This window comes from Somniosus microcephalus, chromosome 3, assembly GCF_052327205.1.
Source record: "Somniosus microcephalus isolate GS21.2 chromosome 3, FLI_Smic_1.0, whole genome shotgun sequence".
Classification (NCBI taxonomy): Eukaryota; Metazoa; Chordata; class Chondrichthyes; order Squaliformes; family Somniosidae; genus Somniosus; species Somniosus microcephalus.
Window position 1 is genome coordinate 261,449,098 of NC_140989.1, and position 12,280 is coordinate 261,461,377.

General features: G+C 47.9%; 1 protein-coding gene across 5 annotated transcripts in view; it reads left to right on the plus strand.

Moving 5' to 3' along the window:
* crb1 (crumbs cell polarity complex component 1) overlaps positions 1-12,280 on the plus strand; it is a 176,560-nt gene that overhangs the window by 78,744 nt on the left and 85,536 nt on the right. For all 5 annotated transcript variants that reach the window (XR_015077644.1, XM_085982398.1, XM_085982397.1 and 2 more), the window contains exon 6: positions 303-1,265. Coding sequence is in view for 4 of the 5 variants with exons in the window: in XM_085982398.1 (XP_085838524.1) it covers positions 303-1,265 (963 nt within the window). In the remaining variant the exon portion in view is untranslated. The remainder of the gene's footprint in view (positions 1-302; positions 1,266-12,280) is intronic.

The following is a 12,280-nucleotide window of genomic DNA, read 5'->3' on the forward strand; positions in this document are numbered from 1 at the left end:
TAAAATTCTAAAAAAGGAACTGTTCTCAAAGAAATGTTGATATACGATCTATATAGTTGTTATGAAAAGTCTATATGCTGAGCCTTTTAATTGTTAAGAAGTGTGCATGTTTAATATGTATAATGAGACAATACCATTGGTGAGTCAGAGGATATGCTTATGAGTGACATTGCATTGAATTGTGCCAACTAAAGTGTGACAAGAAGTAAATGTGATACTTGCAGGAAGTGCACACACTGTACAAAAGTTTTAATATATTACAGATTAATAGAAGAAAATAAAGCTTGTGCTTTCTTTTCAAGGTTCACGCTGTGAGATGGATGTTAACGAGTGTGACTCAAACCCTTGTCAAAATGGTGGAACGTGTCAAAATACAGCGGAGAGTTACATCTGTCACTGCCCAGCAAGAAATGAACAAAAAGTTTTTTATGGAGGCAAGAACTGTACAGACATTCTGACTGGCTGTGAGAACCATGAGTGCCAGAACAGAGCTACATGTATCCCTTACCTAAAGGATTCACAACATAGGCACCATTGCCTCTGTGCTAACGGTTACACTGGTTTGAACTGTCAATTACCAACAACCTTTTCTTTTGCGGTCAGTGGATATCTTCGTATTAAAACAGCAAGTGCCAGGAAACATGAGGAGTCAATGGATAAACCTCTCTATCGTGTATTCCTAAGGTGTAGAACTGTACTGTCCAGTGCAATTATATTTCATAGAGGGAACAAAGATACATTTATGAAACTTGAAGTGCTCAATGGGCATTTATCTGCGTCTCTGCAAATGAACAATCAGCTGGTTGCAGGTCTTGAGATTTTTAAGAATGTAAGTGATGGTGACTGGCATACTGTGGAAGTGACATTAGGCAGTGATTTTTCTGTCAAGCTCCTGGACAATTCATGTACAGAAGAATGTGTGATCCAAAAGTTTGTCGGACTGGAGAGTGCTCAGCTTGCTTCTGCATTTGAAAACACCTTTTTTGCGAGCACAGAAGATGAGTACGGAGATTTTCCAGAAGTCACCAACGTCATCCAGCCTCAGCCTTATTTTATTGGTTGTCTCCAGGACGTGGAGGTGGATTCGCAAATAATTGACGTCGAAAATCTTTCAGTTAATTCAACACTGAATGTCAAGCCAGGGTGCAGCAAGAATGAATGGTGCCAGAGGAACCCATGCCAGAGCAAGGGCCGATGCATTGATTTGTGGCTAAATTACAAATGTGAATGTTTCAGACCATACATAGGATTTAACTGTTCGGAAGGTAAATAGCCTAAATAATATTTCAAGGTTTGAAATGAATCCTTTCTAATAACTTTGATGTAAAGTGTCTTCACTGGATAGTTACTTAACTGTTATTTAAGTACTGGGATTTAATTGTACAGTTTTATGTTGAATAATTACCAAAATAGATCATAAGGCTACATAAACAGTCTCATTTCAACATAAAATATTTTAATATTTCTTTGATCATTTTAGATTAATGATAAAACTATTACAAAAATACATATTACAGGGTACCAGCAATAAATTGTCACACAAAGTCATAACTAGAAATGTTTCAAATTTATAATTAAACAAAAGCATCTGAATGAATTCCAATTAAATGTATAATTTTGAGTTATAAAATCTTCCCTTTACCAACTTTACAGTAATTATATTTGCTTTTTTAAATGTCATCCATTCTCCAGCAGTTTTGCACATCTGTATTTTAATATTGACATCTGGTTTTATTGAGGGTCACATAAAATGTGTCCCGTTTACAGCAGGACTCTGGGATATAAATTGATCTTGGGTCGTAGAGCAAAACGGACAGAGTGAATCAGCCCATTAAGCATTGTGTCAGTAAGAATATCTCTGATCTGATCCATCGGCGAGAGGAGTATAAAGGGTCCTCCATAGTCTTGTACAGTTTTCTGCACTTAAACCTTCATTGATTGACACTGCATTTACCAGACTCAGGCTAGTATCTGCAGTAAGGGTACCCAGGTTATACTGCAATTCTCCTGCTCAGCAGAAAGCTCTGCACATGTATGTAACCACTCATTGCACAGCGCCGCCCCCAGCGAGCCCTGGTAGTATCATCAGCACTGTCTAAATATTTGAATGAAATGAAATTAGAAGATCCAAGCATTTTAAAATCTGGTTTCACACTGTACTGGAGTTAAACTCCGTGGTGAGGAATTTCCTCGGATATGCTCCCGCTCCGTTTCTGTTTACGGAAAGGGATTTTAACTTACCCCACACAGCGGGAATAGGGCAAGCATGCAGTTAAAATAGCTCAACTCCCTCCCACAACCTTCTTAACTGTGCCCTTTTAGAAGGCTAAGGCACCTGTCTGATTGAAGCAGGAGCCTCATTAATAGATGCAAATCAGGGTCCTATGATGTCATAGAAATAGATAGAAGTTACTACACAGACACAGGCCAATCAACCCAACCAGTTCATGTTGGTATTTACCCTCCACGCAAGCAAATAGTTCTAATTACGTTTACCCACCCTGTTCCCATTTCCCTTTAATCCCTTTTTCTTCATTCACCTATCCAATCTAATTTTTAATGTTGTCAGTGTCTGCCTCAGCCACTAACCCTGAAGTGAATTCCAGGCCTCACAACTCTCTGTCTGAAGAAGTTTCTCCTGCTCGCTTCTAATCTTGTGCCTATGGTCCTTGGTTCTTGACCCTTCAACTACTGGAAACAGTCTGTTTCGATCCACCCTGTCCCATCCTTCAAACACTACTATTATATCGCCCCATAATCTATGTTGTTCTAATGAAAAAAGATCACATTTTTCAAGTCTTTCTTTGTATTTGTATTTCCTCATACTTTGCAGCATCCAAGTGAATCTGCATTGTTTCCTCACTAAAGCCTCAATATCCTTACTATAGTAGAGCCCAATACTGCACGCAGTACTCTAACTGAGGTCTTATTAAGATTTTATACAGGCTCATCATATGATTACATAGGATATACGGCACAGAAACAGGCCATTCGGTCCAACCAGTCCATGCCGGCGTTTATGTTCCACTCGAGCCTCCTCCCGTCTTTCCTCATCTAAATCTATCAGCATAACCCTCTATTCCCTTCTCCCTCATATGCTTGTCCAGCCTCCCCTTAAATGCATTTATACTTTTTGTTTCAACCACTCCCTGTGGTAGCGGGTTCCACATTCTCACCACTCTGGGTAAAGAGGTTTCTTCAGAATTCCCTATTGGCTTTCTTGGTGACTATCTTATATTGATGGCCTCTAGTTATGTTCTTCCCCACAAGTGGAAACATTCTCTCTGTATCCACTCTATCAAAACCTTTCATAATTTTAAAGACCTCTATTAGGTCACCACCTCAGCCTTCTTTTTTCAAGAGAAAAGAGACCCAGCCTGTTCATCCTTTCCTGATATGTATACCCTTGTAGGAACTGGGGTTCCTAGCCGAAGAATTGAGATCGACTCAGAAAATCAAAAACAATAAAATTTAATGAACAAACGAAGCTGTACAGGAAACTGTAGGATACAATACAAATAGGTCTGGTCTGCTTGAAAGCCTCTCTGGAAACTGCTAGAAGATTCCGAGCTCAACTGCTTGCAGATTCCGAGCTCAACTGCTAGCAGGTTCCGAGCTCAACTGCTAGAAGGTTCCGAGCTCTACTGCTAGAAGGTTCCGAGCTCTGACGTCATGACGTCATCACGTTCTTCCCGCCATTGAGAGATCACGTGACGGACGGCATGACGTCATCACGCGGAGTACAGGAAAGAAGCCCTAGTACAGTTAACAGATACATTAAAGGTGCAGCCCCCAGCTGTACTACATTGCTGTAAAAGGAATTATATACAATTGTACGTAATCCTCTGGTGGTTCCGCCACATGCGCCCCCCCAGAATTGCTTTTAACAGAGAAGGTAAGGTGAGAAGGGGGTCTGACGAGTCTGTCCGACCGACTGCGATACCCCGGCAGCTGGAACGGAGCGCTAGAAGACGAACTGGCCGTTGGCTGTGGTTGGGATGACGCCACAGGCGGAGGAGAAGAAGAGGCCGGCTGTGGTCGACCCGGTGAGGCGGGCACTGGCGACTCGGCGGATGACTGTGGCTGTACTGGACCGGCAGTCGACGGTGGACGACCACGACGAGGCGGCTGAGCGGTGACGACTGGTTCGCTCAGATCCAGATGCGCCGGTTTCAACCGGTCGATGGAGATGTGGTCAGGCTTACCGCCGACGTTGACTGTGAAGGACTTGTCACCTGACGAGATGACGCGGAACGGAACTGTGTAAGGCGGTTTGAGCGGGTTTTTGCAAGCATCCTGCCGAATGAACACGTATTCTGCGCTCTTAAGATCCACTGGGACATGGGAGCGCTGCAGGTCACGATGCGACGTAGGCACTGGGATGAAATTCCTAGCCGCTTCCTGGTGGCTGACGAGCTGCTGAGCTGGGGACCAGGGTTCCGTGTGAGGAGGAAGAAAATCGGCAGGCACTCTGAGTGGTTGGCCGTAAACCAGCTCTGCTGAAGAAGAATGCAGGTCGTCCTTAGGCGTCGTGCGAAGAACTAGCAGCGCCCAAGGGAGCCTGTCCACCCAACTAGGCCCACGGAGACTAGCACGCAGTGCGGTTTTAAGGGACCTGTGGAATCTTTCACACAGACCGTTCGCCTGTGGATGGTAGGCGGTGGTACGATGAAGTTTGGTGCCCAAACCTTGAGCTACGGCGCTCCAAAGCTCAGAGGTAAATTGAGGCCCCCGGTCGGAGGAGATGTCAGCCGGTACCCCGAACCGAGCTACCCACGACGAGATGAAGGCTCTGGAGACGTCTGCTGCTGTGGTGGCAACCAAAGGAATTGCCTCTGGCCACCTGGTGGTGCAGTCTACCACGGTGAGGAGGTGAGTGTACCCGCGAGAGGAAGGGAGAGGACCAACCAGGTCCACGTGCACATGGTCGAAACGACGCTCCGGAACCAGAAAAGTGGCGACTGGGGCCTTAACATGGCGGTGCATCTTGGACTTCTGGCAACTCACACAGGTATTGGACGGACGTCGAGATGCATGCCCTTCCAGATGAATTTCTTTGCCATGAGTCGATGTGACGCTCTCATGCCAGGGTGTGACAACCCGTGGATAGTGTCAAAAATTCTCCTGCGCCATTCGACTGGAATGATTGGACCTGGGATGCCCATCGAGATGTCACACAGGAGTGTGGTCCCTGCGGCCTGGAAACTGACATCAGCCACTTGTAAGCTGGAAGGTGCGGTCCAGTATGCCTGCACTTCAGGGTCTGCCTTCTGTTCTTTTGCCAAACCAACATAGTCGACTCCCAGGTGTACTGCGTGGAGCTGAGCGCGGGAGAGACAATCCGCCACCAGGTTGTCTTTGCCCGAGACATGTTGTATGTCAGTTGTAAATTCAGATATGTACGTAAGATGACGTTGTTGCCGTGCCGACCATGGTTCCGCTGTCTTGGCCATCGCAAAAGTAAGTGGCTTGTGGTCTACAAAAGCCGTGAATGGGCGTCCTTCCAGTAGGAAGCGAAAATGGCGGATGGCCAGAAACAATGCCAACAACTCCCTATCAAAAGTACTATACTTGCGTTCGTTCTTCCGCAATTGGCGGCTGAAGAAAGCCAGTGGTTGCCATGTGCCATCGACCCACTGCTCCTGTACTGCCCTGATGGCATAATCAGATGCGTCAGTGGTAAGGGCAATGGTTGCGCCCGGAAGGGGATGTGCCAACATGGTCACAGCAGCCACAGCGTTCTTAGTGTCGAGGAAAGCCTGGTCCATCTGGGGTGTCCAATCGATCGGGTCTTTGCCCGATTTACCTCCGAGGGCCTCGTACAAAGGGTGCATCAACAATGCCGCCTTGGGGACGAACCGATGATAAAAATTGACCATTCCCAGAAATTCCTGGAGGGCCCTGACGGTCTGAGGAAGAGGGAACGAGGCGACTGCTTCCACCTTCGTGGCCAGCGGGACGGCGCCTTCTGAGGTGATTCTGTGTCCCAGGAAATCAATGCTGCGCAACCCAAACTGGCACTTGGCCGGGTTGATAATAAGGCCATGTTGGCTGAGACGACAAAAAAGGGTACGCAAGTGCGTAATGTGTTCTTTCGTGCTGTTACTGGCAATAAGGATGTCGTCTAGGTAGAAGAAGATGAACGGCAGATCGCGCAACACGGAATCCATGAGACGTTGGAAGGCTTGTGCTGCATTCTTCAGCCCAAACGGCATACGAAGGCACTCAAAGAGCCCGAAAGGTGTGATGACGGCAGTTTTGGGGACATCCTGAGGATGCACGGGCACTTGATGATAGCCTCGGACGAGGTCTACTTTGGAAAAGATGGAATTCCCTGCCAGATGGGCCGAAAAATCCTGAATGTGAGGAATTGGGTACCGATCCGGTGTGGTAGCCTCATTCAGACATCTGTAGTCGCCGCGTGGTCGCCATCCGCCGCCCGGCTTAGGAACAATGTGTAATGGCGAGGACCAAGGACTATTCGAACGTCGAATAATACCCAGGCGTTCCATTGTATGGAACTCCGCCTTGGCGGCCGCGAGTTTACCAGGTTCCAGCCTTTGAGCTCTCGCATAAACGGGGGATCCTGTCGTGGTAATGTGGTGCGTCACACTGTGCCTCGCGACTGAAGAAGAAAATGTGGGTCTGGTGAGCTCAGGGAACTCACTGAGAAGATGAGAGAACTCATTTGGAGATGGGACTGCACAGGCAACTGACCAAGACATCGCGGTGCTTCAGTGGCAGGAGACCGAGTGAAAAGTGGAGGCACTGATTAGCCGGCAGTGTCGGACGTCGACGAGAAACCCGTTTGCGCAGAAGAAATCTGCCCCCAGGATGGCCTGTGAGACTTTTGCCATGATGAACTCCCAAACAAAACGTTGGCCGCCAAAACTCAACTGGACCCTACGCTTTCCGAACGTACGAATGGCTGCACCATTGGCTGCCTCGAGGGGGGGACCTTGACCGCCGGATTGAAGATCTAGCTTCGACGCTGGTAGGATACTGCACTGGGAGCCAGTGTCACAGAGAAAACATCACCCTGACAGGGAGTCTGTAATGTATAGGAGTTTACCTGCGGACCCGACGGCCATCGCAACTCCGGCGCGTCCCTTAGGCCTTATTGATCTTCTCAGAAACCGCTGGTTTGAGGTAGGTTTTTTTTTTGGTGAGAAACTGCAGGGCGGATGGCAATTTCTGACCTTCGCGCTGAAACGAGCGTGGTATGCACACCAGCCTGCAGGAGGAGGAGTCGGATTCGCTCTTGTGGGGGATGGGCGCCTCGTGGCTGCACAAGATTGTTGTGAGACGGTAAATATTTTATCTGCTTCCGCGGCGAGTTCAGCACAATCCGTGATCACGGAATTGGCCAAGGCCGTCTGTACTGGCTCTGGTAGTTGACAGAGAAACAGCTCGCGGAACAGAAAACATTGCGATTCCGAGCCCAAAAGCGTGAGCATTTGGCTCATGAGCTCTGAGGGTTTTGAGTCCCCGAGGCCGGGCATGGAGATAAGTCTGTGAGCACGCTCTGACTTGGACAGACCGAAAATCTGCAGTAAACGTGCTTTTAAAACTTCGTACTTGCCATCGTTCGGTGGACTCTCGAGGAGGCTGATGACCCGCGAGGCCGTGGCGCTGTCGAGGGCAGAGACCACGTAATAATAACGGGTCAAATCCGCTGCTACTCCCCGGATTGCAAATTGGGCTTCCTCCTGGAAAAACCACGCGGCCGGTTGTTGCTCCCAAAATTGCAGCAGTTTGAGGGTGACGGCGTTCGTGTCCATGATGTAACTTCAATGAAAATTGTTCGAAGAAATCGGGGTCACCAATGTAGGAACTGGGGTTCCTAGCCGAAGAATTGAGATCGACTCAGAAAATCAAAAACAGTAAAATTTAATGAACAAACAAAGCTGTACAGGAAACTGTAGGATACAATGCAAATAGGTCTGGTCTGCTTGAAAGCCTCTCTGGAAACTGCTAGAAGGTTCCGAGCTCAACTGCTAGCAGGTTCCGAGCTCAACTGCTAGCAGGTTCCGAGCTCAACTGCTAGAAGGTTCCGAGCTCTGACGTCATGACGTCATCACGTTCTTCCCGCCATTGAGAGATCACGTGACGGACGGCATGACATCATCACGCGGAGTGCAGGAAAGAAGCCCCAGTACAGTTAACAGATACATTAAAGGTGCAGCCCCCAGCTGTACTACATTGCTGTAAAAGGAATTATATACAATTGTACGTAATCCTCTGGTAGTTCCGCCACACCCTCGCATTTCTGGTATCATCCTTGTAAATCTTCTCTGCAGCCTCTCCAGTGCCTCTATATCCTTTTTATAATATGGCAACCAGAACTGTGACACAGTATTCTAAGTGTAGTCTAACCAAGGTTCAGTACAGGTTTAGCATAACATCCCTACTTTTCAATTCTATTCCTCTAGGAATAAACACTAGTTTGATTTTTTATGGCCCTTCTAACCTGTGTCGCAACTGTTAGTGATTTGTGTATTTGCACTCCGAGATCCCTTTGTTCCTCTACTCCACCTAGACTCGCACCCTCCAAGTAATAAGTGACCTCCCTATTCTTCCTACCAAAATGTAATACCTCACATTTATCTGTGTTGAACTTAATTTGCAAATTATATGCCCATTCTGCAAGTTTATTAATGTCCTCCTGTAATTTGTTGCAGTCCTCCTCGGTATTGACTAGCGCCTGCAATTTGGTGTTATCCGCAAATTTAGAAATTGTGTTTTTGATTCCAAAGTCTAAATCGTTAATAAAAATTGTGAAAATAGTGATCCCAGCACTGATCCATGTGGAACACCACTACCCACTTTCTACCACTGTGAATAGCTACCTTTTACCTCTACTCTCTGCTTTCTGTCTTGAAGCCAGCTAGCAATCCATTCTGCTACTTGTTCCCTGACTCCGCCTCCTCTGACCTTGTTCATCAGTCTATTATGGAGTACCTTATCGATAAATTACATCTACTGCATTACCCTTGTCTACTCTCTCTGTTACCTCTTCAACAAATTCAATGAGGTTGGTCAAGCAAGACTTTCCCTTTTGAAATCCATGCTGATTATTCATTACTATATTTTTGGTTTCTAGATGTTCTATTTTCTCCTTTCGTAGGGATTCCATTAATTTTCCTACCACCGATGTTAAGCTGACTGGTCTTTAATTCCCTAGACATGTTCTACCCCCTTCTTAAATATAGGTATTGCTATCTTCCAGTCCTCTGGTACTACACCTTTTTCTAACGAATTATTAAATATGTGCAGTAATGCCTCTGCTATCTCTTCCCTCTCTTCCCTAGATTCTTTTGAAATGTGTGGATGCAATCCATCTGGACCAGGGGTTTTATCCTCTTTGAGTTTGGTTAATTTATTTAATATATCCCCTCTTATTTTAAATGAACTTCTCTCAATACTAATCTCATCGTCCAATGTCATGTCCACTTGTTCTATCTCCCTGGTAAATACTGAAGCAAAATAATTATTTAATATTTCTGCCATCTCTCTATTGTTACCTGTGGTATTATCCTGTCTCTCCCTTAATGACCCTATTCCCATTCCAACCTTCCTTTTTTATTGATGTGCCTGTAAAATATTTTATTTTGATTTATGTTCCTTGATAATTTAATTTCATAGTTCCTCTTTGCCTTCCTATTTGTTTTTTTGACTTCTCTCCTAATCTCCTCATATTCTCCCTTATCATGCACTCCCCTGCTGTCTATGTACTTAATGTATGCCTCTTTCCTTACCCTCAATTGTTCCCTTATGGCTTTATTCATCCATGGAATCTCATTAGTGTTTAGTTTGTGTGGTAAACCACTGTTGTTAGTATTGTTGTTCACTGTTAGTACTGTTGTTCACTCTTGCATATTGTTGTACTTGTCTGTGCATGCCTCAGCTGACTCCGCCCCTGGCTCCACCCTCATGGCTGGGTATAAAGGTCGCTGCTCAGAAGCCTCCAGCCCTTTTGGATACCAGGCAACCACAAGAGGCATGCTCTGTTCTTTGGTAATAAAAGCCTGTTTATTACTTTCTCAATCTCCAGTCTTTTGTAGCAATTGATAGTGCATCAATTTTATTACCAAAGTTAAATGTTGGCTGCGGATGCTGATCAACCGATGGCGCAAAACGCTGAGCAGCAGGCGCTGCTGCGAGCCCTCAGACCAACATGCCTGGACCTAGACCCCCAAGAAGCGGGTTCGTCGACTAAATTCGCACAATGGCTGCGTTGCTTTGAGGCGTATCTGGAAGCCTCGACCGTGACTCTTGATGAAAATAAACTGAAAATCCTGGCCTCGAAGGTGAGCCACCAAGTCTATACTTTAATCCAAGATGCGACGACCTACGCGGCGGCTATCGACCTACTGAAAGGGCAGTATGCACGCCCGGTTAACACGGTCTATGCCAGGCACCTTTTAAGATCTCGCAGACAGCAGCCCGGGGAATCGGTGGAAGCCTTCCTACGGGCACTGCGGGTACTCGGACGCGGCTGCGACTGCAAGGAAGTATCGGCCGCGGCACATGCGGAGGGATTGATACGAGACGCTTTCGTTGCGGGTCTAAGGTCCGACTACTCCCGGCAGAGGCTGCTGGAGAAGGGTGAAATAGACCTGACAAAGGCAGTGTCCCTCGCGCTCTCGCTCGACGCGGCCCACAGAAATATGGACGCTTTCTCCCCTCATCGCCCCGCGCCGTGGACGCCGCAATCTTGGGCCATGGGACCGCCACCTCCGACTGCTGCAGCGATGTCCAAGGCACAAAAATGCTATTTTTGTGGCCAAGCTAAACACCCGAGAGCACGCTGCCCCGCGAAGAATGCTACCTGCTCCGGCTGCGGGAAGAAAGGTCACTACGTTAGCGCCTGCAAAGGGAAGACCGCTAACGCCAGCAGCGCTGCGTGCGAACCGTGGGCGCAGCCATCTTGTCCGCCATCTTGGGCTCCCCCAGCCGCGTGGGGATCGGGACCGTGGGCGCCGCCATTTTGTCCGCCATCTTGGACGCCTCCGACTTCAACCACGGGGGAGCCCGACTCAACCACCGCCTCATCTGACGACCACATCGACTCGCTCGACCATACGCTGGCCTCCGTGACGCTGGACCAATCTCTCCCTCATCAACTGTCCAGGTCCATGATGGATATTACGGTAAACAGCCGCGCCACTACCTGCCTTTTTGACAGCGGGAGCACGGAGAGCTTTATCCACCCCGACACGGTGCGCAGTTACTCTCTCCCGGTCCTGCCGACGCGCCATCGGATCTCTTTGGCTTCCAAAGCCCAGTCAGCGGACGTCGGTGGCTACTGTGTAGTGACCCTTTCAGTAAGGGGCACAGAATACAAAAATTTTAAACTTCTGGTCCTGCCCCATCTCTGCGCTGCCGTTCTACTGGGGTTGGATTTTCAGTGCCACCTTAAGAGTGTCACATTAGCGTATGACGGACCCCTCCCCCCACTCACAGTCTGCAGCCAGCAGCTTTTAAATCGCCCGCCGTGCACCATTTGCAGCCTCTCCACCCTTAAAGTTCCCCCCCCCTCCTTGTTCGCTAACCTCACCCGCGACTGTAAGCCCATCGCTACCAAAAGCAGGCGTTACAGTGTTGGGGATAGGAGCTTCATTAAATCCGAGGTAGCGAGACTCCTGAAGGAAGGGATTATTGAAAGTAGCACCAGCCCATGGCGAGCACAAGTGGTGGTAGTGAAGACTGGCGAAAAACAGCGCCTAGTTATTGACTACAGCCAGACGATCAATCGCTACACCCAACTAGATGCATACCCACTCCCCCGCATATCTGACATGGTCAATCAGATAGCACAATACCGGGTGTTCTCGACGATTGATCTGAAGTCGGCATACCACCAGCTCCCCATCAGGGCTGAGGACCGCCAGTACACAGCTTTTGAAGCTGACGGTCGGCTCTATCACTTTCTCAGAGTTCCCTTCGGCGTCACCAACGGAGTTTCTGTCTTCCAACGGGAGATGGACCGGATGGTTGACCAGAACGCGCTCCAGGCCACTTTCCCATATCTAGACAACGTCACCATCTGCGGCCACGACCAGCAGGACCACGACGTTAATCTAGAGAAATTCCTCCGGACGGCCCAGCGGCTGAATCTCACATACAACAAAGACAAATGTATGTTTCGTACTACGCGCCTCGCTATTCTTGGCTGCGTAGTGGAGAACGGAGTCATCGGCCCAGACCCCGATAGAATGCGCCCCCTTATGGAGCTCCCCCTCCCCCACTGCCAGAAAGCACTGAAGAGATGCCTGGG